This window comes from Caretta caretta, chromosome 7, assembly GCF_965140235.1.
Source record: "Caretta caretta isolate rCarCar2 chromosome 7, rCarCar1.hap1, whole genome shotgun sequence".
Classification (NCBI taxonomy): domain Eukaryota; kingdom Metazoa; phylum Chordata; order Testudines; family Cheloniidae; genus Caretta; species Caretta caretta.
The window spans coordinates 37,496,671-37,524,597 of record NC_134212.1 but is presented as its reverse complement, the minus strand read 5'-3'; the positions used below and the strand labels follow the sequence as shown (position 1 = coordinate 37,524,597).

The 27,927-nt window shown below is 41.2% G+C and overlaps 1 protein-coding gene across 1 annotated transcript in view; it reads left to right on the top strand.

Moving 5' to 3' along the window:
• Positions 1 to 24,347, top strand: part of LOC125639307 (haloacid dehalogenase-like hydrolase domain-containing 5) — a 44,027-nt gene extending 19,680 nt beyond the window's left edge. Inside the window, exons 2-8 of the mRNA XM_048856072.2 lie at positions 5,371 to 5,577; positions 6,856 to 6,968; positions 11,130 to 11,223; positions 15,186 to 15,219; positions 17,444 to 17,618; positions 18,207 to 18,395; positions 21,277 to 24,347. Coding sequence (XP_048712029.1) covers positions 5,371 to 5,577; positions 6,856 to 6,968; positions 11,130 to 11,223; positions 15,186 to 15,219; positions 17,444 to 17,618; positions 18,207 to 18,395; positions 21,277 to 21,694 — 1,230 coding nt within the window. The 3' untranslated portion in view covers positions 21,695 to 24,347. The remainder of the gene's footprint in view (positions 1 to 5,370; positions 5,578 to 6,855; positions 6,969 to 11,129; positions 11,224 to 15,185; positions 15,220 to 17,443; positions 17,619 to 18,206; positions 18,396 to 21,276) is intronic.
• Positions 24,348 to 27,927: the final 3,580 nt, after the last annotated feature.

The window sequence follows — 27,927 nt, the reverse complement described above, 5'->3', positions numbered from 1 at the left end:
AGTTCTTCTGGTCAGGAATGCACTGGGCCCCTGTTGGAGTTCTTCATCTACCCCTGAAGGAAGGAGGACAGGGCCTGAAGTGTCTGTACACTCAGGTCCGCGTTTTCTGCCTCCAGGCCCTGCAGAGACTCTTTTATAGTGCATGTAGTTTGGCGTGGAGCATACTGGCGCACGCCTTCCTGCGCCGTTTCCAAGGGTTTCGATATGACCGGCAGCTCTTTTATCTTTCACCGAGGGGTTTTCCGCGAGACCTCTCTGGGCTGCTGGTCTTCTACCAGGACCTCCTCCGGACCTGGAAACTGTTTTTAACAACCAGGTCTGTGGCGGCCACCGTGGGAGCAGATCTCCTCACGGAGCCCCTGCTACACAACCCCCAGCTCCATGTGCAGGTGGCGGAGTCCCGCTCGGTGCGCCAGAGGTTGGTCCTGGCGGAAGTCACGAGGGTCGGAGACCTCCTGGACTACGACCGGAGAGACTGGCTGGATCCCCTGACGCTCGCTCGGCGCATGGGGCTCTCCAGCCTCCGTACCCCCCGGCGCGTGCTTCAGGAGGTGAAGGCCGCCTTGACCCCCGCTGCTCGGGCTTATGTTAGCCGAGCCTTGTGCGAGGGCGCACCCCGCCCATCCCTTACCCCAGGCCCGCCGGACCTTTCCATCGGGCCCCCACCCCGTAGATCCCAACAAACCCCTCACCCTTTCACTGCAAGCCGGCTGCACGAACTGCAGCCGGTTAGCTTTCAAATTGCTTCACGGAAATACTTATATACACTTATGCTTCACACCCTTCACGCCCACACCCTGGTGTCCCGCCCCGATACAAAGTGGCGGGATCTCCTGCCACCTTTGGAGGGTGAGCAACCTCGGTGGGCCAGCCTGTATTCCATCTTGGTCCCAAGGCCCGTCGGGGACATCAGTTGGTGGCTCCTTCACGGAGCTGTGAGCACGGGCGTGTTTTTGACACGGTTTACCCCCATTCCGGACACTTGTCCTTTCTGTAATGTGAGGGAAACCCTGGCGCACGTGTATTTAGAGTGTGCCAGATTGCAGCCCCTTTTCCGGCTCCTCACAAATATTTTATTACGCTTCTGGCTTCATTTTTCCCCCCACCTTTTTATTTATACACTTCCCATCCGTGGCCCCACAAAGTCGCGGGATCTTCTGGTCAATCTCCTCCTAGCTTTGGCTAAAACAGCCATTTATAAAACCAGAGAGAGGAGGTTGGCCCATGAAACGTCCTGCGATTGTGGGGCCGTTTTCCGATCCTCAGTACATTCACGTATCCGGGCGGAGTTCCTCTGGGCGGCGTCCACCGACTCCCTTGAAGCATTCGAGGAGCGGTGGGCGCTGTCTGGGGTTCTCTGCTCGGTGACCCCGTCCGGTTCCCTCCGTCTGACCCTTTGATTGAGGGTAAGAGCGAGAGACGCCAGCCCCAGCCGTTGCCGCTGGGGATACCATCATTCCTGTCATCTAGGAGGGGTCTTATAATACATGGGTGTCTACCCCCACCCCGCAGCCGTGCCCATCTTACCGGGCACTCTCAGGAGAGGGAGGATCGGTGACACTGGGCGCGGCACTAGGTAACTCGAGGGGGTGGAAGACCACGAGTGTCGAGGAAGCCCCCCCGCTCTAGGCCACCAGGTAACTCAGGAGGGTGGAAGACCACGAGTGTCGAGGAAGCCCCCCCGCTCTGGGCCCAGGCTAGCCTGAACACTTCTCCCTCCTGAAAGCTGCTGTGTTATACCTTCTGATTGCGTTGTTTTGTTGCATAGTAGTTTTGTTTCCTTTGGTAATTCTGTAAGCGTTACCAATAAACTTTCTTTCTGTTTCAAAAAAAAAAAAAAAAAACCTTCCCTGTTACCTTACCCAGGGAAAAGGGATCTACTGAGCCTGGGGCTAATATATCTGCCTTCTGTTACCCTCCTATAGCCATCTGGCCCGACCCTGTCACAGGAGATAGAGTGCATATTGAGATGAAGCAAAGGTTTCATAATTAATCTTACATAATTGAAAAAAATATAGCTCATAACTGAAAGGATTCTAACACCTTAGCTTTCAGTATTAAGATTGCCATTCACCAGAAAAGATAAAGAACAGCCTATTAAGAAATACGACATTATTTATCAAACTACAGTATATTAGTTATTTAGTAAGGCTTCATGACTTCTTAAAAATACACCTGAAACCATTTTCTTTTTAGATCAAGGAATTATGTACTGAAATTTATATCAAATACAACAAATGCAGAATTCATGTCAAGAACAGCACTGCAATGTGCTATGCCAATATTAGTTCTAGAATTTAACATTCCCATTTAAAAAGATGACAGTATGAGAATAAGAAAGTTTTGTAGTAGGATCTCAACAGATGTGGTTATCTAGGGCAGCATTTCCCAGATTGTGGGTCAGAAGCCCAAGGGAAGAGAGCATGGTATTGTAGTGAATGTCTCTGGGTGGACAAGTATGAATTCTTCACAACAAGAAAATCTTTTTATTTTTTTTTTTTTAAAATAAACAGCTCATGCCTAGTTAAATACAATTAACAAAAGAAAAAAAACCCCAAACCAAAACCCACCCTATCTTAAAAGAACATTTTTTAAAGTCAAACCCTCAAAAGTTAGGAAATGCCTTCTTGCATGTGCATTTTGATTGTCTTGTAATTACATTATAAACTCCTTCCTTGTTCCATGCAGAGGATGGACAGTGCTCATTTAAAGAGCAGGTGTTCAAAATATTGAATATCTTCATTGTTCAGTGTGTGGTCCTATGCCTTATTTACTGTATGATATTCACACTTTGCTTTACCTTCTCATGGGCTATTCTATGCTGCTTATCACTACAGTATCTGAGTGCTTCAGAAATGTGAATGAATTTATTTTCACAACACCCATGTGAGAGGAAGGGGGTGTGTGGTATTATCCCCATTTTACAGATGAAGAATTGAAGCACAGAGATGAATGTAAAAGTTTCCACTAATTTTGTTTGCTCAATTTTCAGATGCCTAGGACATGATTTTTCAGTACTTGGTATTTATATAGTAGTTCATATGTTCAGAGCACACTCCTGTTGACTTCAGCTGTGAGTGTGCATCACTTCTGCAGATCAGACCCCAGATAGCAAGTTTGGGCATCCAAAAAATGAGGAATGCCATTAGTGATCACCTGTAGAAAAAATTGATTTATGTGACTTGTCTTGGAGAACTGGATTCTAGACCTGCCTCTGCTATACAACATTCAGCTGCCTTAGCCATGAGACCATCCTTTCTCTTCCTGCAATCCCCTGCCTCATTCATGACATATCTTCCAATTTCTACAACAGATAAGGAAAGGATCCTACAGATAATGGCCTCCTTTGCTACATCCAATAGTATGATAGTCTTTAATTATATGATCATAATGCATATGAACTAGAAGGTAATGAGATACACACTTAGTCATGGATTTCACCCAGATTTACTGACAGCAGAGGAATCTAGAGACTCAGGAGTATTTGTTTCAGTCCCAGTCTAGTCTTTTCCCTTCCCTCTAATCTGGCTTCTTTCCCCTTTGCATTTGAATCAGATGCTTTCGGGGTGTCAGTGAGAGCACAGGATGAGACAGTCTCCCTGCTCTCAGTTCCTGTGCCCAGCCCCAAGCAACCATTTCAGAGGAAGTCTGGCTTCATCCCTATAGTCCTGGGCTGGAGGGAGTATGCTCCATCACTGTGTGGGGATGATGGATATGCAGTCGTCTTATACACAGGCGCTATGAGGGGATGGAGCATGCTCAGGGAGGACACTTTTCAGATTTTAGCTGCTAAAATCTGAGCATGTGTGAACTGCAGTTTTTCAAAAGCTTGTAACTTGGCCAAATTTGGACACTTTTTCAAAGAGACAGCAAAAGGCTCATCCCTGATACAACGGCCACCCCCTGCCAAATTTCAAGTCCCTACTCAAAAGCAGGAAGGTGCTAGAGTTGTTCAAAGAGAGAGTCTTCAGAACGTTTTTAACATGAATAAAACATATTTTTCTCCAGCCTCCTCCTTGCAATGGCTGAATCGTTTTGTGTGAAATTTTCCAAAAGCTTCTGTCTGCAGCAGACACCCAGCATGGGAAACTTCAGCCCAAAGGGTTAAAGGCTGGCAAAGTTATTAGCAATGGAAAATAGGGTCTTGTAATGAGAAGTGCTGGGCAGTGCTGGGCAACCTTAATAGGCTACACTACTAGTCCTCCTATAATACAGTATTTCTTGCATTCAGGAAGGTGAGCACTTGCTGGAGTGGGGTGTGAGAAGGAGGAGCCCTGTTAAGCTATAATTCAGTGGTTCTCAAACTGGGTCAAGACCCCAAAGTGGGTCCCAACCCTGTTTTAATGGGGTCGCGAGGGCTGGTTTAGACTTGCTGGGGCCTGGGGCCAAAGCCAGAGCCCTAGGGCTTCAGGCCTGAGTGATAGGGCTTAGGTTACAAGTCCCCCTGCCTGGGGCTGAATCATAGAAGGTTAGGGTTGGAAGGGACCTCAGGAGGTCATCTAGTCCAACCCCCTGCTTGAAGCAGGACCAATCCCCAATTTTTGCCCCAGATCCCTAAATGGCCCCCTCAAGGATTGAACTCACAACCCTGGGTTTAGCAGGCCAATGCTCAAACCACTGAGCTATCCCTCCCCCAGAGGTGGTGAGGTCCCCACTTCTGGGGCCATGTAGTCATTTTTGTTGCCAGAAGGGGGTCGCAGTGCAATGAAGTTTGAGAACCCCTGCTATAGTTTAATGTGCCTGGAAACCGGGTGTATCGAACATCACAAGGGAAAACTTAATATCTAAGTGTTGTGTAAAATGAACGCTCTGCTGCACTTGCAGTCACAGCCCACCCACCATGATAACCACATTTGCTTTGTATTATGTTTTGTTGGTAATGGAAAGCACCAGTCTTCTCATTAGACACACGTACAAAATACTGATAAATATTCAGATCAGGAAAAAAACACAGCTTCCACCACCACTCTACAGAGAACATATCTCTCCCTGGCACAAAAAACTAACTGACTCTGAAGTGTGTACTTTACATCTCCTTGTACCAGTTTTGCTGAATTTGGGCCAATGTTCTGAAGTATTTTGAAACTTATTCTTATTTGTAAGAATCCCTAGGGAGGTCACAGTTATTTGGGCAGTAAAAAGGGGCTTGGGATAGGGAAAATTTTTTGCACCCCTAACTTTGGCAGTTGTGTTCCCATAACCATAAGACATGTTGCAGTGTCTGGTTTTATCTGTGTTGCACCTGGTGCATGGAATGAGATGACCCATTCACAGAACTCCAGGTGGTCTCACAGCTTTTCTTGGTTTGTATCTAAGCTTTATTGAATGTGTGCAGTGATGGAAATAATTACATATTTTTTCTTGTTACAGCCCAACATACCTACCTTTGGCTTTCTCTTCGACATTGATGGGGTACTGGTACGAGGAAAGACTCCAATTCCTGCGGCACAAAAAGCCTTTAAAAAGCTAGTTAATTCTCAGGGACAGTTATTGGTGCCTGTAGTATTTGTCACCAATGCAGGAAACTGCCTTCGCCAGAAGAAAGCTGATCAGTTGTCTCATATTTTGGGAGTGCCTGTGAGTAATGTAAACTTCTTTTAAAGGTTTCAAAATTTTGTTAGAGGAAATGTAACGGGGGGAGGATCTTGCATTAAATGCATTTCAGCGTTCAGTTAACAATCTTCTGGTTTTCTTTTTTGCATAAGAGAAAATCAAATATTTTGTAAAGCCTTTTGAAATCTTTGGTTGGAAGGAACTATAGAAGTGCAAAGTATTATTATTACTAACTACTCCCAATGGTATTTCTCAATATCAAAGGGTACGTTACTATTTTGGTAGTAATTATCTGCCTAAGAGTTCCACACTAGTAGCTCTATCTCCTGCTGGCATGAAATTCTGCTCATGCAAACTGGTCTCCCGCAGGGACATCAACATCCAAGATGATATCTTGCTCCTACCTCCTTCCTCTCTCTTGAATGTGAAACACTTCTGTCCTGGTATATGATACAAGAAGGAGTGGGCACTTTAGATAAGCTATTACCAGCAGGAGAGTGGGGTGGGAGGAGGTATTGTTTCATGTTCTCTGTGTATATAAATCTCCCCACTGTATTTTCCACGGTATGCATCCGATGAAGTGAGCTGTAGCTCACGAAAGCTCATGCTCAAATAAATTGGTTAGTCTCTAAGGTGCCACAAGTACTCCTTTTCTTCATGGGGTTAAAGTGCGTGTTGTGAGTCAAGGGCTGGGTGTTTGAATCCTGCTAAGATCAATGTTTAAAGTTTAGAGCAAGATTTTTTCACTCTATAGTGATCCTCATTTCAATAGGTGCCATGGGCAATATATATTCATGAATAAAATAATATCCTAAAATATTACAGATCATTTAGTTAGAAATTCACTTACTCAAGGACAGGATATTGACACTAAGACAGAGTAGTGTAGTGACGTAGCATGGCCCACACAGCAATCTAGTGACAGATCCAGGATTAGAAATAAGGCATTTCTGAGTCCAGAGATTCCATGTTCAGTCTATTAATGGTGTCTCAATTTGATGATTGTGCAGACCCAGGAGGGAAAAATATGATTTGTGCCCATGCTGAATACAGGAATTCTGTGCGCTAAAATGGAGGCTTGCTGTGTGCATTTGTAAGCTAAGACTCAGAAGGCTTTTTCCACCATGTATCATACAGTATTCTGGCTAGGAAATTTGGGAACTAATTGAATGATGATTGTAGCAGAGCTGGGGAGGCATATTTTCTGTAGTGACTTTTGGTTAACAGACTGAAATACATTAAAAGTAGCAAAGACAAAGATGATTTGAAAGCAATACCAAATTCTTATTTTATCCCAAACAGATTTCACAAGACCAAGTTGTGATGTCTCATAGTCCTTTACGGATGTTCAAACGTTACCATGACAAATGCGTTCTGGTGTCTGGGCAAGGACCACTTCTTGATATTGCCAAATAGTATCCTTGTGAAAAGTACGTTTTCTGCTTTTAAGTACTTTCATTCAGCCAGTTCAGATTATCATGTAGAACAGGTAAAGGCCATCTGTCACTTGAGCAAAAGTACATGGTGTATTTTAGAGAGTGAGGGAATCCTAACACAATGTTCACCTCCTACATTGAAAAGTAATGAAATTGATGTTCTGGTGTAATACCCTCCAATTTTTTTTCCACTTACTATTGTATATGTTTAAGGAATATTTTCTCATCCTGGCCTAAAACTTAAATGAAAGCGACAAATCACAGCTTAAGGGTTTTGACTGCTTCAGGGATGAGTCTTGAGATGACATAATGCTATTTAACAGATGATGTAATATGTCTAAAATCAGTTTATAGAGCCTCACTTTACAGAGCCTAACAAATTTGCTGGGCCACTTGTCTCAGGTTATACCAGTTCATGAATGAAATTGTTTTTTAAAAAAAAAAGCAGAAATGGGCTTTTTGGTGTGAAGTCTGCATTTTCAAATTTGAAACTGCCTCTATATTTTTTCTTTTCCTGGGAACCCATAGTTAATATTTAATGTAAACTCACATGATAATGAACACTATCTTCTATGTCAACTAATGTCCTGCTATAGTGTCTCATTAAAAATTAGTAATATATTAGCGTGCATTTTACCTGTTCTGTCATGAAGAGGTATAGTAAAACATGACTAATGCCTAACACTGTAAAGGTCAAATGTTTCTACAGATTTTGAGATGTGAAAGGTGTTGTAGGAGCAGCAGTGATCTGTATGCTCTGTGTGACTATGCTATGTATAACCTGTATGCTCAAACGGTCTGTTATACTTCCCCCCCACTTTTGTCTCCTCTCCCTCTTTGAATACCTGTGAAGTGTCTTCCCCCCCCCCCCTCTCCTGGAATGCTTGTGGAATGAATGGGCTGCTTGAACAGCTGGAAGATCAGAAGAGCTCCCAGGTAGACAAGGTGTCTGGCACTCTAATTAGGCAGCGATCACACACCCAGTGCATAGACGCTGCATGGACACTGCCCAAGGTGGACTGTGACCAACCAGATGCGGACAAGTCATCTCTAGTCGCAGGCCATGAGGAGCAAGTCCTTAAAAGGGGAAGGGGCCATGTGCTCTGGAGTGCACTCACAAGCTTGTATCTCCCATGAAGGCCCTTCGCCCGGATCGGCTGGCCAGTGGTTCACCACATTGCATTCCATCGTGCCTTGGGAAGACTTACCTTCATTGCACCATCCATCGCTGCACTGTGGGACACTTACCTTGAAGAATCCTGACATCTCCAGTGCTGAGCTTGTCCTGGGAGCGTGAGTATGTGAGTGTGCCCCCCCGCCCCCATCGCCCCTTCTTTTGAGCTTAGCTATCAATATAATAAACGTACTGCTTTCTGCCAAACTCTGGTGGGTCATTAGTCCTCCCTAAGCTTACTAGCTGGCCCAATTTCGGGTAACAAAAGTTACTAATATTCAATTAAAATTAGATCTAATGGGGGGACGCTGAGCATGGATGTTTGTATTCTTTTTAGTACTTACTACAAATGTTGGGAAATATGACATGTACATGAGGGATTAGTTTACTTGTCTGGATCTGGCAGAGAGAGAGTAGATATTAAGAAACCATGCGTGTTGGATATTGTACAAGACTGAATTTGAAAATCTATGTAATCTACAGTATAAACCTCAGGTATGATTAGATAATATCTTTACACCGGATAGTATAACTTTAACATGTGACTGAGATGATAGTTCTGAAAGAAACAAATTCTGATCATTTAATTTTCAATTGTTAAACATTTTTATCACTTCTTCTGTGCTGTCACATGAATTATGAAAGGAAATCCATTTAGTATTGAGTGTAGAAACTATGTGCTGCTTTTACGCAAATTAAACTTTGTTTTTGATTAACTAGGGTTGAAATTAATGGGATTTGTCTCCATTTAAGTGCATTGCTACACAAATTAAAAAAATTCTTTTTCAACATAGGTGACATTGCTCTTTCCCCTTTCTTCCTCCTTTCCATTCCTTCCTAAGAAGCAGTGAATTGCTTATTTTAAATACTTGTAGACGGTAATTTAACTACAGAAGTAGCCAAACTGTTTTTGCAAATGATTAACAATTTTAGAATGCGTATTTAACTGGTGTTGCCTTGATTTTTGATTAACTCATTTATGTTTCTCTTTAAACAAAGATAAGAAAGATATGGCAAGTGTGGTGGTTTCTTTCCTTACCTGTGCTATCATTGAGGATCTGAACAACACAGGTTAACTGTTTTTACTAGGTGTGTTGAATAATCGCAGTTAACTCACGTGATTAACTCAAAAAAATTAATTGCGATTTAAAAAATTATTCGCAATTAGTCGCACTGTTAAACAATAGAACACCAATTGAAATGTATTAAATATTTTCGGATGTTTTTCTACATTTTCAAATATATTGATTTCTATTACAACACAGAATACAAAGTGCACAGTGTTTACTTTATTATATTATTTTTTCTTACAAATGCACTGTAAAAATGATAAAAGAAATTTTTTTTCAATTCACCTAATACAAGTATTGTAGTGTAATCTCTTTATTGTGAAAGTGTAACTTACAGATGTAGATTTTTTGTTGTTGTTGCATAACTGCACTCAAACAAAACAAAGTAAAACTTTACATCCTACAAGGCCACTCAGTCCCTTGTTCAGCCAATCACTAAGACAAACAAGTTTGTTTACATTTACGGGAAATACTGCTGCCTGCAGTATCACCTGAAGTAAGAACAAGCGTTCGCATGGCACTTTTGTAGTCGGCATTGCAAGGTATTTACGTGCCAGGTGTGCTGAACATTTATATGCCCCTTCATGTTTCGACCACCATTCCAGAGGATGTGCTTCCATGCTGATGATGCTCGTTTAAAAAAAAAAAAAAAAGCGTTACTTAAATTAGTGACTGAACTCCTTGGGGGAGAATTGTATGTCTCCTGTTCTGTTCTACCCACATTCTGCCATATATTTCATGTTCTAGCAGTCTCGGATGATGACCCAGCACATGTTGTTCATTTTAAGAACACTTTCACAGCAGATTTGACAAAACGCAAAGGAGGTACCAATGTGAGATTTCTAAAAATAGCTACAGCACTCAACCCTAGGTTTAAGAATCTGAAGTGCCGTTCAAAATCTGAGAGGGACAAGGTGTGGAGCATGCTTTCAGATGTCTAAAAAGAGCAACACTCCAATGTGGAAACTACAGAACCTGAACCACCAAAAAAGAAAATCAACCTTCTGCTGGTGGTATCTGACTCAGATGAGGAAAATGAACATGCGTTGGTCTGCTCTGCTTTGCATCATCGAGCAGAACCTGTCATCAGCATGGATGCATGTCCTCTGGAATGGTGGTTGAAGCATGAAGGGAAATAGGGATCTTTAGCACATCTGGCACATAAATATCTTGTGTCGCCGGCTACAACAATGCCATGCGAACACCTGTTCTTACTTTCAGGTGACATTTTAAACAAGAATAATTTGCAGCATTGTTTCCTGCAAATTATAACCAAACTTGTTTGTCTGAGCAATTGGCTGAAATAGAACTGAGTAGACTTGTAGGCTCTCAAGTATTACGTTTTTATTTTTGAATGCAGTTATTTTTTATTACATAATTGTACATTTGTAAGTTCAACTTTCATTATAAAGAGATTGCACTTCAGTACTTGTATTAGGTGAATTGAAAAATGCTATTTCTTTTGTTTTTTACAGTGCAAATATTTCTAATCAAAAATAGAGTGAACATTGTACACTTTGTATTCTGTGTTGTAATTGGAATCAATATATTTGAAAATGTAGAAAACATCCAAAAATATTTAAGTAAAAAAGCTATTCTATTATTGTTGAACAGTGCGATTAATCGCGATTAATTTTTTTAATCGCTTGACAGCCCTAGTTTCTACTATTACTTTCAATCTGAGAATTCTCACAATAGATCTGAAGGACAAAACCCAGTTTTGTATATGAAATATTTTATCTATTTCATACACGAACAGTCAGGCTCATTGATATGTGACTTGCTTTGCCAGCATTGTAAACTTTATATGATAGAATTTATTGACTTCACACACTTTTAAAATCTGTTAAGCTGTACAAATAAGTATTTTTGGATCCTTAACTGGTGCTTTCCCAGTCTGGGTTTTTGTCAACCTATTACCATTGATATACTGCGTGAGACATACCCTTTGCTGGATATGGTTGACCATGACAGACGGCCTAAAGTTTTGGTGAGTGCATGATTTACGTTGAAACCTTTCTGTGTCTGTTCATTGGCTGACATTCTACTTTTGAAGATTTCTTCTTAGTATAAAATCACAAAATTGGCTTTTTAGTTTATTCCATTTTGTAATATGCTTTTGACTTTGACTTCATGAGTTCTACTGATGTACTTGTTTCTCTGCAACACTTAAAAAAGCTATTCAGTATACTTGTCTAACAAGTCAGCTTGGCCAGTACTTTTATTGAAGTTCACATTGACTTTCCAGTATAAAGTCTAGGGCATTTTTTAATTGGTTGACTTGAAAAAAGTGTTGCATTACAGTCTTTGATCTATCTAATATTGAGGAAAACAGGCAAAACTTTGGATTTAATGCAGTTGCCTGACAAATCTGCTACTTTGGAAAGTCTACCAGTTATCTAAGGGAGATGGAGAGGTAACTTCCCCCCCAGCTCCCATAAGAATGGGACAGTAGTGGCAGGTTACTACTGCTAAGGTGTCGTGTTGCTTTGATTGTACATTAATGTTTTGCAAACAGTTGCATTCTCTCCAGAGGAACTGTTTGCTTATCTATCGTATTAACTAAAATATATCAAAACAGATACATAGGCATACATAAGAGTGTGTTTGTATTTCTGCTGAATTTCCCTTTCACGCTGAACTTCAGGCATTAGGATCCCAGGCTTGCTATATGAATTGTTTCTTCTTGTGGATTGCCAGATCCCTAGCTGTGACTGCATGCATAGCTGCCTCAGCATAGGGATCCAGCATTAAGCCAGTACCATTTCCCAAGATTTCTGAATTTGCTGCAATGGATTCTCTTCATAAATTTACTTCAGTGTTATTGCTGTAGTACAACCTGTGAGATGGAGGCACATTGGTAAGGAAACTTGTAGGTAAATGGAGCGCTGCTTCAGTTTGTAGTGCTCTCAATTCACTACCTTTCATAAGCTCGCAGAAGAAATCTCTTCTCTTTTTTTTAAATAGTATTCTTCTTTGTAGTTTCTCAGACTAAAGAATCTTTTTAGGCTAGTTCCTTAATATTTGGGGTACACTGTCTGAAATTCCTCTGTCAAAAATAAATTCCTTCTCTCCTTTCTTGAAGTTTCTTGGGAGTTTCCTTGTGTAACAGTGTTTCCCTTGCACATTTTAATTCTTTGAAGTATTTTTTCTCTTTTAAAAAAATTTTTTTTTAAACTCAACAATCTTACTTTAATTTTAATAGGCTGCGAATATCTAAATATTCACTTCTTTAGCAAAAATTGGAGATATACTAACAGTTCTCCAAAATGTCCTTTTCAGGTGATTCTCCCTCAGTCTCCTCCTATTCATCCTGCTCGATCTGTTTCCTTTAAATCTAGGTTATGACTAGTAGAACTGGTCAGGAATTTTCCAATGAAATGTATTTTGTTGGAAAATGCAGATTTGTGTAAACCAAAACTGATAGTGGGGAAGGGTCATTTTGGATGAATCTCCCAATTTTATTTTTTGGCAAAAAGCACTGAAACTATCAAAATATCCCATTTTAACATTTTCTAAATGAAAGATTTGTTTTTTGTCAAAACTTCTTTGTTTTGAAATGTTAATTTATACTTGTTAGCATAAATTAAAGGTCTTAATTAAAAGATTGAAACCAAAACATTTTGAAACTATCAACATGAAATGTTTTGATTGACCTGATCTGAAATTTTGTTTGGATTATCAGTTCATGAAAGTTTTTTTGAGATTTTTGCCTTTGTCCCAGTTTGGGTCAGGAATATTTTTTGAAATATCAAATTCTTTTGGGATTGAAAAACAGTTTCCTATCCAACTCTAACAACCAGTTGCCTAACAAAATATAGTACAACATATGCTCCTTTTGAGGCAGGTGTAATACAGGCCAAATGGTTGTGCCCTGAAGTCAAAATCTTTACTAACTGAGTAGCCAGTCAGCCCTTGTTTCCCTGATGCCTGCTCTGGAAATGCTTACCCCAAATCTGTGGTTTCCATTGGAGAATATACAGTATGGCTGCTCAGTAGCTTCAGTCATTTTGCGTGCACGCGCGCACACACACACTCTCTCAGCCAGTTTTCTACAGCAGGTGATGTTCATGTGGTATCTGTCAAAACAAACCAACAACCCAGGATAGCCTTTGTCTGCCCTCGGAATGGTGCCTTTACTGTATTGTTGACTTGATATACATGTGATACTAACTTAAGTACAAATCTGTTTGTCTGCAAATAAGTATTAATGAGAGTTAATTGAAGCATTTAGTTTAACTTCTATCTGTAAAGGTACAGGTTGTTCTCAGTCACTCAGTATTTACTGATTACAGAATAAGTTTGAACAGTTGAGAACAGCCAACCACAAGAGCATCAGGAAATGACTGCAAGGTAGAATTTCTTAAGTGTAAAAATGCACATACAGTACTTTTAGCAGCCTGGAAAGATAGAGAGAAAAATAGTGTGACTAAGGAACCCAAAAAGGTTGTAAGAGCCTAAATCTTACCTGTCTCTAGGAAACATCTGTTGCATATCTCAAAGTAAACTAAATAATAGTAATTTTTACCCTTTAGTGACTTTATATACTTTAGATGAGAAAATAGCAACTGAATATTACATAATCTTTGACATTACTCATAGGTATGATGTACATTATTCAAAATCATTAGCCTGAAGTATGATGTTTCCATAATATGCAAATCTTCTAATGATGTGGTTAGAAGCCCAAGTAGCTGTGTTCTAAAGAAGTGTGCAAGAAGATGAGAACTAAAACACACTTTTCTTGCTATCATATGATATGATATTATGATATCATGATATCGTGATATCATAGCAAAGCCGGTTGTGTCAGCATTTTGAACATAAATCTGTTTTATTGCTACAGTACAGAACTGTCATCAGAACTATCATGCAAGGTCTCTCAAAAAACCCACTATCACCACCAGTGCCACTAATTGATATTCTTGTTGGCAGTCTCTATAGAGGTTGATTAACTCCACATGATTAACTGTTTGGGAAAACGAACACTTACCATATAGTTGATTTCCTTGTTATCAATGTGGGTTACTGATGGAGTTAGGAAGCTTGCACTGTGATTACCAGCTATGTGCAGAGAATTTCTAATATCAGTTATTTCATGATCATTACAGTTTGCTTTAAAAATGTGCAGGAAAAATGTTTCCCCTTTTTGTATTTTGCGAGATTAAAAATAGGAGCTATAAATATAAAAACATTTTAAAAATGGCTTAGCGCTTGTTGATCATAAGCAGGCCAAATATATGCTCATACTGTGTAGAGAAATCTTAGGGGCAAAATAAACAATGAAATGACTTCGTTTAGAAATGCAGATTATTGCCCAGAGGCACCTGCTTCCCCCTCCACATTGCATCTTCCAAACAGATATTTGATAAAAGTATTGTGTGTGTTTAGGAACAGCTCTCGAGGGGTCACTAACAATCTATTTTATGAGGAAAGAATTACACAAACTTCAGCTGCTCTTTTGGAGCTCTTGCAATTCTCGATTTTTTTTTTTAAATGAAGAAAATTCATTTTCAATGACATGACAAAATATGGACTTGGGCCAAAATACAGCTAATGGGTTAATGTGCATATGAAAAGAGAGCTAGAATCTGGTAGGAGATGCTTTGGAAAGTAACTCAATATATACCTATTTTGCGGATGAGCAAACTGAGGAACAGAAATTCTGATTTACCCAGAGTCTTGCAAATAGAGCAGAGCTGTGAATATAGAACACAAAAATAGTCAGTCCCAACTTGTCCTTGCTGCTGGACCACACTTCAGTGTTTGGAAATATTAATTTTTAAGCAAAGTGACATCAAGAACTAGCTACATCCAAATGTAAAGTGCATCTTCTATCAGTTTTCCAAGGAACAGTTGTGGGAGTAATGCTTTGTATTTCTTTTTGTTAGTAACACCAGAGGATGTTTAACTTAGTGGAGAGTACTTTACTTTACTTTTTTCTTGTTGCAGCATTTGCCAGCTGTGGAACTTCCCAAAATTGAGGGTATGACTTCTGTTTTCCTATCTTGCAACTGTCCTAGCATATATTAAATGTCATCTCTTCTTCATTGTAAATTTTATTTACAGTTACAAATTCTTGAACCCCACATTGATGATTTGGACGGTTGGCAGAGGGAACCCTAGTATTTCTTCATAAAATGTATGCAAAACATGCGTGCGCAGTACAGTAACATAGTCATTTGTGTGTGTGACGGGATCCCCGCAGTGCAGCCTGGGACCGTGTGTCCCCTGAGCTGTCTCTCACAATGCCTCGCTAGTGACCAGCAGCAAACCCCTCCAGGTGCTGTTACCACTCAGCACAACCGCATGTGGAGCCCTACACCCAGCTATATTGCATGAATGCTCCCAGAGCCACTCTTGAATCACACAGAGAAAGGCACCAATGCGAAATCCTCCCAGCACTGTACCTCAGGAATTGCCTGTCTTGCACTGCTCAAGACGGGCAATGCAGATTTATTAATTGATTCACCAGTGGAAAATGGATATACACCAGCCTTTGCAAACCTGAGCACATTTGCCACACAACTCAGGCAAACTCACTGGTAAAGATGAACAGTAAAAGAAGTTTATTGACTACAGAAGAGAGATTTTAAGTGATATGCAAAAAGTCAGAGTTAGTTAGCAAAAGAAAATGAAATGTAACCACGCAGTCTAAACTCTCAACCCTATTAGACTGGGCAACATCTAGCTTAAGCAGTTTTTCTCACTGCACTGGATATTGCAGTCTAAAGTATACAGATTTCACCCTTGAAATCTGGGCCAGTCCCCTCAGTTGAATTCTTCAGAGTGTCCTTGTGGCTTGCAGCATAGATGGGTGAAGGAGAAAGGCCCAGCATGTGGCCTCTGTGTCTGTTTTATACCCTCGCTCCTATGTGCTTGGGGATCAGGAGTCCAGGCATGTCTGGAGGTATTGCTGAGTCTCCAGGCAAGGCTGAGCAATTCCCCTGGTGTGGCCTCATGCAGGTGAATCATTGAATTGTAGCTCCCTAGCTGGACAATGGTTGTTGATGGGTTGTTTGACATCCTTCCTGGGTGCTGGTTACTTTCCTTGCTGTTGCCTCTGGGGAGCTAATATCTGGCTGATTCCCCAACTTACAGCATGCTTTAGTGACCACCATACAACACAATTTTCATAACTTCACATGCATTAGTGATATACATATATGGATAGAGAAATGACTTTCAGCAGATCATAATCTTGCCCCTGATACCTTAAAAGGCATGCTTTATATTCAATATCACAATTATATACAGATGAGGAATATGGGGGCGTTACAGGATGCTTCCCCAAGGCACAGAATGTTCACCCATAGGCCTCTTAGGGGTGATAGAAGGATGATAAGGGGCTTGCTTTCCTTTTTGCCTTCCTCTAGCAGATTGTGCTTCCTTGTTTCTGGAAAGGAGGGCTGAACTGGAATCCCATTAGAGTCAATCAATCCTGCTCCTACACTGGTCAGCAGTCATTTGCAAAGTTGTGGCAAGAGGCATTCCTTCCTCTTCTCACCTCCATCTGTTTGAAATGTGGGGAGTAAGAAACTGGGCCTGAGAATGAAAGAAAAAAATTATGAGCTAGATCTTTCCCGTGACTTATTCCTAGCGTTTGGCGAAATCAGCTAGGAATATAAACATCCATACTGTATTTTGTCTAGAGACAAACAGATGGTAGTTCTGGTAGATTGGATTATTATTTACAGTGCTGTATGTTAATCCATGGCATTCACAATATTATAAATGTGATTAGACATGTCAGTGCTGTTCAGTGGTATGGGGCAATTTAGTTAACACCGAAGATCAAGTAATTCATCTTGTAAAATCTGTGGATTACAGTATGAAGTTTTAACAACTTCTGAAATTTCCTCTGTAACAAGAGATGTGAAATTTAAGGTAGATTGAACCAAAATCATCATCTTATTATTTATTATTTGTATTATCATAGTGCCTCAGAGCTCTAGCTCATAGGCCAGGACCCCATTGTGCTAGGGGCTGTGCAAACACAGAACAAAAAGATGGTCCCTGCCCCATGTTGCACTTTGATCATTTTACTGAATTTTTAAATACAGAAGTTTGTTCAAATTGATTTAGGATATTTCCTTTTCTTTTATATCAAATTTTAACATGGGTGTGGTGCTGTTTAGAAATCTGAGAGTTATTGTACTATATCTACCTTTCATTTTTAATATTTTACAAATGTTTTCTTCTTCTTGCAGCTGTTGTTTTGTTTGGAGAACCAGTCAGATGGGAGACTAATCTTCAACTGATAATAGATGTTCTGCTGACGGGTGGCTGTCCTGGAAAGCCACATCATCAAGCCAGTCACCCACATATACCTGTGCTTGCTTGTAATATGGATCTGATGTGGATGGCTGAGGCACAGTCTCCAAGGTAGGTGAAATTGTAGCACATACGCCATGTAATGTAGACAGTTTCACCATTCGGGGCTTCTCCACATTGCTAATAAAAGGGAGTAGTCAAAATTCAAGAAGAGACAATGTTTCATACTAATTTTTCATTGAGGTAGTCATTGCCATAGGCATCAAGACCCCGAGCAGAGCTGTGCAGAAGTAACACACCTTTGGCAAAACAGGCAAAGTGCCACATTCTGTTCTTGCAGGGTTTGCAAAAACACACATTTTTTCCTTGCACCAAATTTTTCAGTTGTAAAAGTTAGCCTTCTTACATGAAACCTCCTTTTTCAGCCCCGAGCCATTTCTCTTCTTCCCCCAAAACACAGCATGAGGTTGCTGCTCTCCGCATCCTACCCCAAGTGCTTCCCAGTGAGTTAATGCAGTGTTCCATAGCATCCAACTGGCTTTAAAGCAGTGCTCAAATCTGCAAGTGGTACCAGTGTCCAGGAATTAATAGTATAGGTTTATTGTTTTAGTATCACCAAAAGTCCATGAAATTGAAACTCTGTATTTTATTTTCTTTGTGTAATTAGTGCAATTTGATTTGTAATAATCTCTTTTCCAGATTTGGGCATGGGACATTCATGGTTTGTTTGGAAAATATTTACAAGAAGATCACTGGCAAAGAACTGAAATATGAGGCCTTGATGGGCAAGCCTAGTGAACTGACCTATCAATATGCAGAGTACCTGATTAGGATGCAGGCAGCACAGAGACACTGGAAGAAGCCTATTCAAACTCTTTATGCCATTGGGTAAGGGATAAGATCATCAAATATGCACGTTAGGAAATTGTTTACAACACAAATAACAGCACGGAAAATTCTGTGGCTCCCACTATTTTATTCCTAGTTTGTCCTAATCTTTTGTTTTAAAAAAAAATAACTTTTTTTATTTGAAAATCTGTTGTTTATGTGAAAGTTAGTGTTGTATTCATCTCAAATGGGGACCTCCAAATGAACCTTCCTTTTCCCGAACATTTTCCTTCTTTTCCTTTTTAACTGCATTTGGAATATAAAAAATGTAACATTGCCAGTAGAAGTTACATTTTCTGTTAAACCAAATGGCTGGCACACTATGAACAAACCTTTTTCTGTGGATCAGGGTCTTCCAGGGCACTTTCAATATTTTAGGGTAAACTGTGACATCTTTCTGAATTTTATAATTCCTCCTCTTTCCTTGTCGTTTAACTGGTGTTGCATTTCTCAGTATAGGGGGATTGGTAGCAACCCCTGTGTTAAGGTTGCCTAACAACCTAACACCATTAAAAAAAAAAAATGTTCTGAAGAATTTCTATAAAGGTTTGGAACCTCCATGGTTTACAGCAGGACTTTGAAATTTGGGAGAGGGATAGTCATGGACAGAAGGAGGTGCCTTGTACTGTCCACCTGTAAATCCATTCAGATTTGGCCAACTTATAAGATGTCAAAAATCACCATTTTTCTTCTGTTTTTCCCTCAGTGCAGCATGTTTTGACAGCTTGCCAAAACCCCTCAATATTCCAATACATGGTGCATAAACCATCCTGGTGTTACTTCAGCATGCCATGTAGCACTTCCTGAAAGAGATTCAGACAAATTGGTGGGAGCAACTGCTTTCTCCTATCAAAATACCCTTGACCTATGGGAAAGTGCAGCATGCTGGGGATGAGGAGACCATGAATCCCACACCAGTTCTAATAATTCTGTGCCCTTCACAACCCTTATTTATTGGGGTTTTTTATCATATCCCACTGAAAGTCTGTGCAAGCTGGGAAGAGAACCCAGAACTCTGTTATGACAGGCCCAGGTCCCAACCACTTAGCCACAGTGTACCATTTCCAATTCTTTGTGCTTAGCTATACTGTCTGTAAAATGTGGCAACACCTGAATAATGGAACCCCCTGTTTGTGTGTTACATGTCATCTTGCAGTGGCTGGTCCATGGAAGATAACAGCTTTCTGCCACCAGATGTAGTTAGTTCTTTACTTCAGTTGGTAGAAGTCTGTGCCAGTGATTTTTAACCTTTTTTCATTTGTGAGCTCCTAAAATATTTTGATTGGAGGTGTGGACCCTTTTGGAGATCTTAGGCATAGTCTTCTGACCCCCCTGGGGTCCATGCGCTCCAGGTTGAAACCACTAGTCTATGCTGAAAGTTGAGGGTTCACCCTCCCGCAATGATCAGTCATCATGGGAAGGTTGTTAATTACACATAGTAAAATGTATTTTTTTCTTAATCTAGGAGAATACACTTACAAATTGTTAAAAGAATCTAACTAAGGTTGCAAGTCAAGAACTCAAGTTAGGACATTACAGAATGAAAGTGGCCCTTGCAGCCTTAGTTCTGAACCCTTATGTGTATGTCTCAGTCTTTAATTGCATGACCACATAGTTTATTTTTTCCACTTGACTCCCTATTTCCTTAAGTGCCACAGGATGAATACCACTGACAGAATGAACCAGGGCTGTGAAGTGAATGTGGACTCCTGTCTCACTTCCAAATGCTGGAAGATGTATGAGATGTGTGGGAAAACTTCATTCTGGCATTTCCCAACTTTAGACTGCTTGACTTTGAAAACCAATAACATTTCCTTAATTTTTTTGTATGTACTAATAGTTTCTGTAGAAGAATTTGGAGTAATTTATACACAACTCCTTTTTCCCCAATTAAAAGTTTCATTTTCTGAAGCAGGCTGTGCAAGTATTTAAGTAAAAGGTGTTTGATTTTTAGATTGTTGGTATATACTATTGGCAAGGACTGATAATAAATGCATGTTTTTTTCTCGTCCGCTGTCTGCATTAGCAAGAATTATTCGTATCTATAATGTCTCATGAATAAGGCTGCATGTCTGTCACGGAAGTCATGGATTTCATGACTTTCCGTGACCTCCGTGACTTCTGCAACGGCTGGTACTGGCTGAGGGGCTTCCCGAGCCAGGCATGTGTGGGGCGGCGCATACCTGTGGGAGGCTACCCGGATCCAACTGGCATGTCCCTGTAGCTCCTAGGCGGAGAGGCCAAGGGGCTCCGCACACTGCCCACAGGCGCTGCCCCTGCAGCTCCCATTGGCTGCAGTTCGTGGCCAGTGAGACCTGCGGAGCCGGCGCTTGTGGCGGGAACAGCGCGCGGAGCCCTCTTGGCTGCCCTTCGCCTAGGAGCTGCAGGGACACGCCGATCGGAACAGAGTAGGGAGCCTGCCATCCTTGGCAACCCCCACCCAGCATCAGCAGGAGTTCTGGGCCGTGCGCTGCCTCCCACCCCTCCCCCACCCAGTAGCAGCAGGGGGCCTTCCTCCCCAGCACCTGCAGCACCCCGCCCCAAGTTTTAGTTAGTGGTATAGAGTAAAAGTTATAGCCAGGTCACAGGCCGTGGATTTTTTTTTATTGCCAGTGACCTGTCCATGACTTTTACTAAAAATACCCGTGACTAAAACGTAGCTTTACTCATGAATGATGAAAAAGATATAATAAAAATAGCTATTATTGCGCTGACTTTTTTTCCCTATCTATCGTTATCAGATACTTCACATATTTTCATGTATTTGTGTGGGGAAATGGAATTCTGTTTACCAAAACTTTGCAAAAAATATTTTAGATACATCTGAAGTCTGCTAATTTGACTGTGCTTTGCTGATGAAACCATATTTTTGGCTTTCCAGGGACAACTTAATGACTGATATCTATGGTGCTAACCTTTATAATCGTTACCTTGAAGAGAAGAATTCCAGAAAAGGTTCCAAAGGGCGTATCCAGGCCAAAGTTGCTGCTGGGACCAGGTCTGCCACTATTTCTCAGGATGATGAAATAAACCACACTTGGCAAAACGAGCTAGCACCTGCTACTGTCACCAGTTGTAGGTCTGTTCTTGTTTGTACTGGGGTTTACAATCCTCACACAGAGGTGCCCTCTGATACCAGGGAGAGTATAACTGAGACTGTGTTCCATGGTCACAGAGATTTTAGATTTGATCCTGCTTTGGTAGAGCCAGACCATATTGTACCAGATGTTGATGCTGCTGTAGATCTGATCTACCAACTGGAGAATTTTGCACCTAATCAAGATACTAGAACTTTTTAAGGATTACACTAGATAATTGTCCAAAAGCACATCAGGATTTTTACAGCACAATACAAAATTTTGGTTTCTAACATGTTTAACCCTTTAACCTCAATATTTTAAAACACTTTCCCGAACTCGTGTCTCCTACGTAGCACAGCAGAACTGGCCTTGTTTGTCATAATTACCTCCTGACAGTAATGTTATGAGGAAAGTAGAATTTCCATGTATTTTAAAATTTATTAATCATGTTTCTGACATTTCTTCTGTCAATTGTATTTAACTGCAAACAATGCAGGTGGTACCAGAGAGGTGCCACAATGCATAGTTTTTTTACTTGAAACTTCAAACCAGTGTGGTCTCTAACCTAACCTGCCTTAGGTTTAATATGCAGCTGAGTTTGTCATGTGTCTAAGTATCTCATATTTTTTTAACAGGTGACTATTCCCATGGCTTTTTGTTTTAAACAGTGATTTAATTTATTTAGTCTGTTACCATTTTTATAAAACACTTCATCTGTTTTAACACAAAGAGATTGTCTTCTGAAATATTATTTATAGCTTGCTCCAGTTATAACACTGTAGGTCTACTTGCAAAGCATGCTTTGCACATGTCCTATGTTGCATGAGCAAAAATAGCCAAACTAACTAGATGGACCAGTGATTCTATCCATGATTATATCATTGGACCAGTGACATAGAAACATCAGTTAATTGCAGGAAATGCAAGTTCAGTTGCAACTTCATACACAGAATCTTCTCTGGACTGGAAACTCTTTTTTTATAGATGAAAATCCCAGGATCTGCAGCTAACTATGTTTTTGTTTTGTTTTCTTATACGGGTGAGACATTAGATCTGCTCTCTTTAAATAGGAACCTGTTCAGTGAAAAGGCTTTTTGGCCAACTTTTCTTTTCACATCTTCAATTAAATTAGCAGCATGAAATCAAGAAAGCTGTAAAGTCATTGAGTGATGGGGAGAGAATATTTATGATGTCAAATATTTTCAAGCAGTGTTTTTATTACTCTTTACAAACTTTTTGAGTCCATTCTCTACCATCATCACTGCTGATTCAGTCACTCCTAATGTTGCCATAAACAGACTCTAACAAATATTAACAGAATCTAGTCTTCTAGATTTAATTATTTTGATTCGAGTCGAGTAGGTTTCCTGCTCCTTCACTGGAAAAAGCACAACAGCAATACTGTGTGCTTGTGCCTTGCCTTTACTGGTTCTTTCTGTTGTGACTAACCAGATGTGCCTCTTTCCTTAGCAGTATGCTGTGCCATCTAAGTGTACCAAATACTTATATATAAAGACTATGGTTAGGGAATTTTGAAATGCCAGGATTATACTAAAGCTCTGCCACATTTTAGTACTGAAGCGTGTTGCAGAATTCTTTAACTCCCAGTGCAGGAAAGTGGCCTCAACATACATCATGGAGAAGAGTGTGGAGGTTGATGAAGAACAACAGAAAACAGTCTAGTCAATGTTTGTTTTTGTGTGTGTGTGTGAGGTTTTCACATATTTAAAAGGAGCTCACACCTACAGAAGTACCTTCCAGCACCTAGTCTGATGTACAGCTTATGCAAGAATAATGTATGCAGCTTGTCCAAACCAACTAAAATATTAACTCGCGCTTCAGCTGTTTGGAAAACATTTAGTCATATTAGAGATGTAGCAAAATACTTAGCATAATACAGTTGCTAACAAAACTTTCTTCTACCTTTTGCAGTCAATTAAGCTTTAACTGAAAGTAAGGAATTTATTGGCATTGAAGCTCCTTAGCAGTTTAAATGTCTGAGAGAGGTCTTGTTTGTTCATTTGGATCTGTTTTTAACTTAGTGCACACGAAGGTGATACGCTAAGAAAAAATATAATCCTTTGACTTCTGTGGCTTCTGTTCATCCTGGGGAGGGTGCAGAATCCAAACTAGTGTGAAAGAAGTGTTGTACAAGCAATAAATGCCACCCAAATGCTCTGAAACCCTTTGCCAATTAACTACAATTGGGCAGTGTCTCAAGTACTGTAAATTAAACTAAAATATAGTGATCCCATGTTTGGGAACTGGATAACTAAAATCAAGATGCGGAAATCCCCAAAGGATAATCTCCAAATGGTCTTCACAGTGGAGCGAGGGCCTTAGTTTACAGGTCTGCATGGTAACTACATGCAATGGAGCATTGCTTTTAATTATTCCCCTGAGGACTCAAATTAATATATCAGACATAGGAAAAGACCAGGAACATGAGTTTAACCATTTCTAGACAATTCCAAGGCAAGCACTGAAACTGACATTCTATACCTGTTGGGGCTAACCTCTGAGAGGTGCTTTTTCCTTGTTCTGCCCCATTATCTGTGTTTTCAGTATCTCTTTCTTCCACCTGTCTCAGGTTCCTACTCTCATTACACTGGAATTGGCAGTGTTTCACATGCATTGCTCCTATGGCATCTAAACCCTATGTTAAGCAGGCTACAGTGCAGGTATAGTAGCATCTGCAGATTTAAAATTTAGTACTAAAACAGCTAGAAGAAGGTTAGTGTTTGAATTCCCATAAAGAACTTGCTCCTCATTTCTCTGAATGTTTTATTCTTCATCTTTGTACTTTTTGAAAAATAGTGTATCCTGTACTGATTTTTACTGAAATAAAACTGACAGTATTTTTAATCCCAAATTATGTGTGCTCTTCACTTTTGTAGAATCTGTGCTTTCTTTGAATTTGGAAAATAGCTCAAAAAGAGGAGTGCATCAGGATTTAAATATTTAAAACAAATATATGTGAATAGTTTTTGAATGTCTCCCTGTGCACCACCAGTGAAGGATTGGTTCATAAACTGAAAAATAAGAATTCTCAATTTGAAATCCTTGGCTAGATAAAATGATACAAAATAGATAATTCCTTTCATTGTACTTCCTACATTTGTTAAGCTAGAGTTGTGCTAGTTTTAAGAATAGCTGATACTCCTTGTCTGTTCATTAAGTGAAGAATTTCTTTAATTGTGGATAATTTGTAGAAAATTTTAATTTTTTTAGTTATTTTTTAGATCAAGAGAACTTGACTCTTAAGATCTACTTAGGTGAGTAAACAAGAGGTTTTTGGGGTTGTGGTTTTTTGTTTTTTAATATATTTTCTTTTCCCAGACTCCATGTTGGGAAAGTGTAATGAGAGAGGTCCTTCAAACAAAAGCCAAGTCTTAAGTGCTGCCCATGCTGTGATATATAGTAATCTAGTCTATTTAAGAGAATGAATGAGTTTCACAATGCAATCTTTTAAATTTGTCCATATTTTTAATGTAGACTTTTATGGTGAGATGAAAGTATACATAACACAATCTCTCCAGTGTTGGCGTCAATGGAAACTTTTGGGAAAGAGTACTGATAACCGCTATCAGGAATCATGCCCTTTTTTTGTGAAGCATTCGGGGGGGAGTACCCCTACGTGCTCTGTAAGTATATTCCTGAAATCTAACACTTGTAAGTCTACAAAATCTTTGCCATAAAGTGGAGATCTAAAACAGATCCTGAACCTTATTCTGCAAATTTTAAGAGGCTGAGTAGACCGTTTTTCTAGACTGACTTACTGCCAGATTTAGGAGCCATCACTACAAAGAACAGAAAGTAGGGATGCAGAAAGAAATGAAAAGTACAAAGCATGAAGGAGCTGATCTGTCTGTCTCGCTCTTAAATCCATGAGTTAGGGCCCTGCTGCTTAGGAAACAGGTGAGGGCTCAACTTGATAAACTGGGTGAGCACAGAGAAGTGGGTTGTAGTATTGGTGTTTAGAAAGCAGTTAATGCCCAATTGGGTGAGACTGGCAAACTGGCTAATTCCCAAAGGTGCTACTGAAAGCAGTGTGAGCATGGGGAAGGGGATGTAACAGGGCTGTTTCTTTAGAGCCCTGCCTTGCTTTGCACACACTTTCCAACTGTAGCCTTCCCCTCCCCCCATTATTTGTCCAGGAAGCAGATTGGTGATGAAAATAAGTCAAGGACGGAGAACAGCTGGGGGCATGAAAGAACCACGGTGAAGTCCTAAATGATCCTGAATAGGAAGGTAAATGAAGCCTACTTGACGGGGGAGGTGTGGGATGCCTGTGTGTAGGGAAGGAGAAGGAAGTTCAACCTCCTGACTCAGTGGGGAAGAAGGGCTAATAAATTGCTGATTGCTGGTTCTTGATGCCAGCTTCTATCAAATTCAATCCCTTTCATTGCAGAACACTGAGGGTGAATATCCTCTGCTGTGATAGGCTGAAGCTTGCTGCTGAGCAGTGTACCTGTGCCAAAGCTGTCACTGTTCTGTTGAAAACTGCTGCAGTGATCTCCTTCAAGGCAAGCGTGTCGAAGTAATTATGGGACTCTATAGGCCTGCTTTACTTAAAGCAGTTAGCATGGGTTGGTCCCAATGAGGACCTTGCACTTAAGACTGTACCTCCTTGAACTGAATGAGAAGTTCCGGATCACTTAGTGCCTGGAAACTTGGGCTTAAGTTCAAATGTGAATGCTGTGGAAAGCTGATAAGGCCATGGGAGGCTTTCTGGGTGGGTTTGCCCTGGCCCTGCTAACATGGAATTTGCTCTTTGGCTTGATAATGCCATAGAGACATTAGCAAAGACCATTAACCAAGCTTCCAGATGAGGTATCCGGCTGCCTGCACATGTTTTTTAGGGCTGTAAGAACACTTGACAAGATGCTGTCTGCAACTCACGCCCCACTGCATGGATTCTCATGAGACAAGGGTATTACTACCGCAAGCTGAGTCAAATTCTCTGCTAGCACCTCCCTGCACTGATGATTACAGTTGGCAGCTGCTAGTCAGTTCTTTGCTGCTGCTAATGGAGGGCACTTCATGTTTTCCACCAAGAGTACAAAGAGCCGGGGGTGGTGGTGAGGTTCTTTGAGTATGCAGTAAACTGGGGGCTCCTCCTATTGCTGCTGCCTCTGCATTATGCAGCTGATGCAATGATGCTGGGGGGGAGGGCAGAAGGACCCTTCAAGTACCCATGCTATTGTGGCAAGGCTCTGGTCTTCCCTTGCTCCCAGGCTCTCACATGGCTCTCTGCCAAATCTCCTCTCCTTCAGCATGGTGCTGTCAATCATCCTGGCCCCTCCAGCCCTTGCTGACTCCTCACAGCCTCAGATGCTGTCAATGCTCCATCCCACAGCCCCTTTTCTCCTCTTCCGCACATGGTTCTCAGCCCTTCCCCTTTTGGTGGTGCTGCTGCTGCCTGGTATGCCTGGGTGCTGCACCAAGCCCTTCTGTCCCTGCACAGCGGCCATGTCTCCCTGCTCCCTTACAGCACTGCTCAGCTATCCATACCTGTTCAGACCCCCATGTTTCCTCCATGCCCCCCCTCCACAAACACACACCCCAGATCAATTCTTGCTGCCCACTCTGCTGAGTGAGCTGGAGAGTTACGTTCTTAAGGATGGGCTTGTTTCTCTGCCAAAGTTAGTAACTATTTTTTAAAGAAAAGATGATTGAGAATTCACTTGGCCAATGAAGGGTAAGTCTGTTGAATTTGCAGACTAAATGTAAATATTGATGTGAAAGAGAGAGATGATATTCTTGCTCTAAGTGCAAATCTGAGCACAGCCTTAACTATAGCTCTTCTAGGAACCTCCATCACTCAATGGCATGAAATGTTTGTATAAGGTTCTTCTGCTGTCCTGTAGCTAAGAACATAAGAATGGCCATACTGGGTCAGATCAAAGGTCCATCCAGCCCAGTATCCTGTCTGCTGACAGTGGCCGAAGCCAGGTGCCCCAGAGGGTTAGGCTAATGATGATCCAAGTGATCTCTCTCTTGCCATCCAGCTCCACCCTTTGACAAACAGAGGCTAGGGACACTGACAGAGGCTAGGGACACCAGCTGTTTGAGGTCTGATAACACTTCTGCACAGTGACAAGTCAATTAATCAGTTTTGCTTATAAAAGTCTCATTCCAGTTGTCCTGTGTCCTCATCCCAAATTTATACCACACATGAGGTCCTGGAGCCTCCACCTGCCCTGAGCAGGGAGCTGGGGTGCCTGAGAGCAGCTCTGGCCTGTGTCCCCGCCCCCAGGGCATGCTGCCCAGGGCAGGTGGTGGGTCCAGGGCTCCCCACAGCGGCGCAGGCTTCTTGGGCAGCTCTTACTACTGCCCAGCCCCCGTCCTCTGGCCAGGCCAGAAGCTGGACCTTGGTGGGGAGAGGAAGCGGGGGGTGGGGCCTCGTGGTGGGGGCGGACAAAGGCCCACCTCAGCCCCTCCTCCCCCCA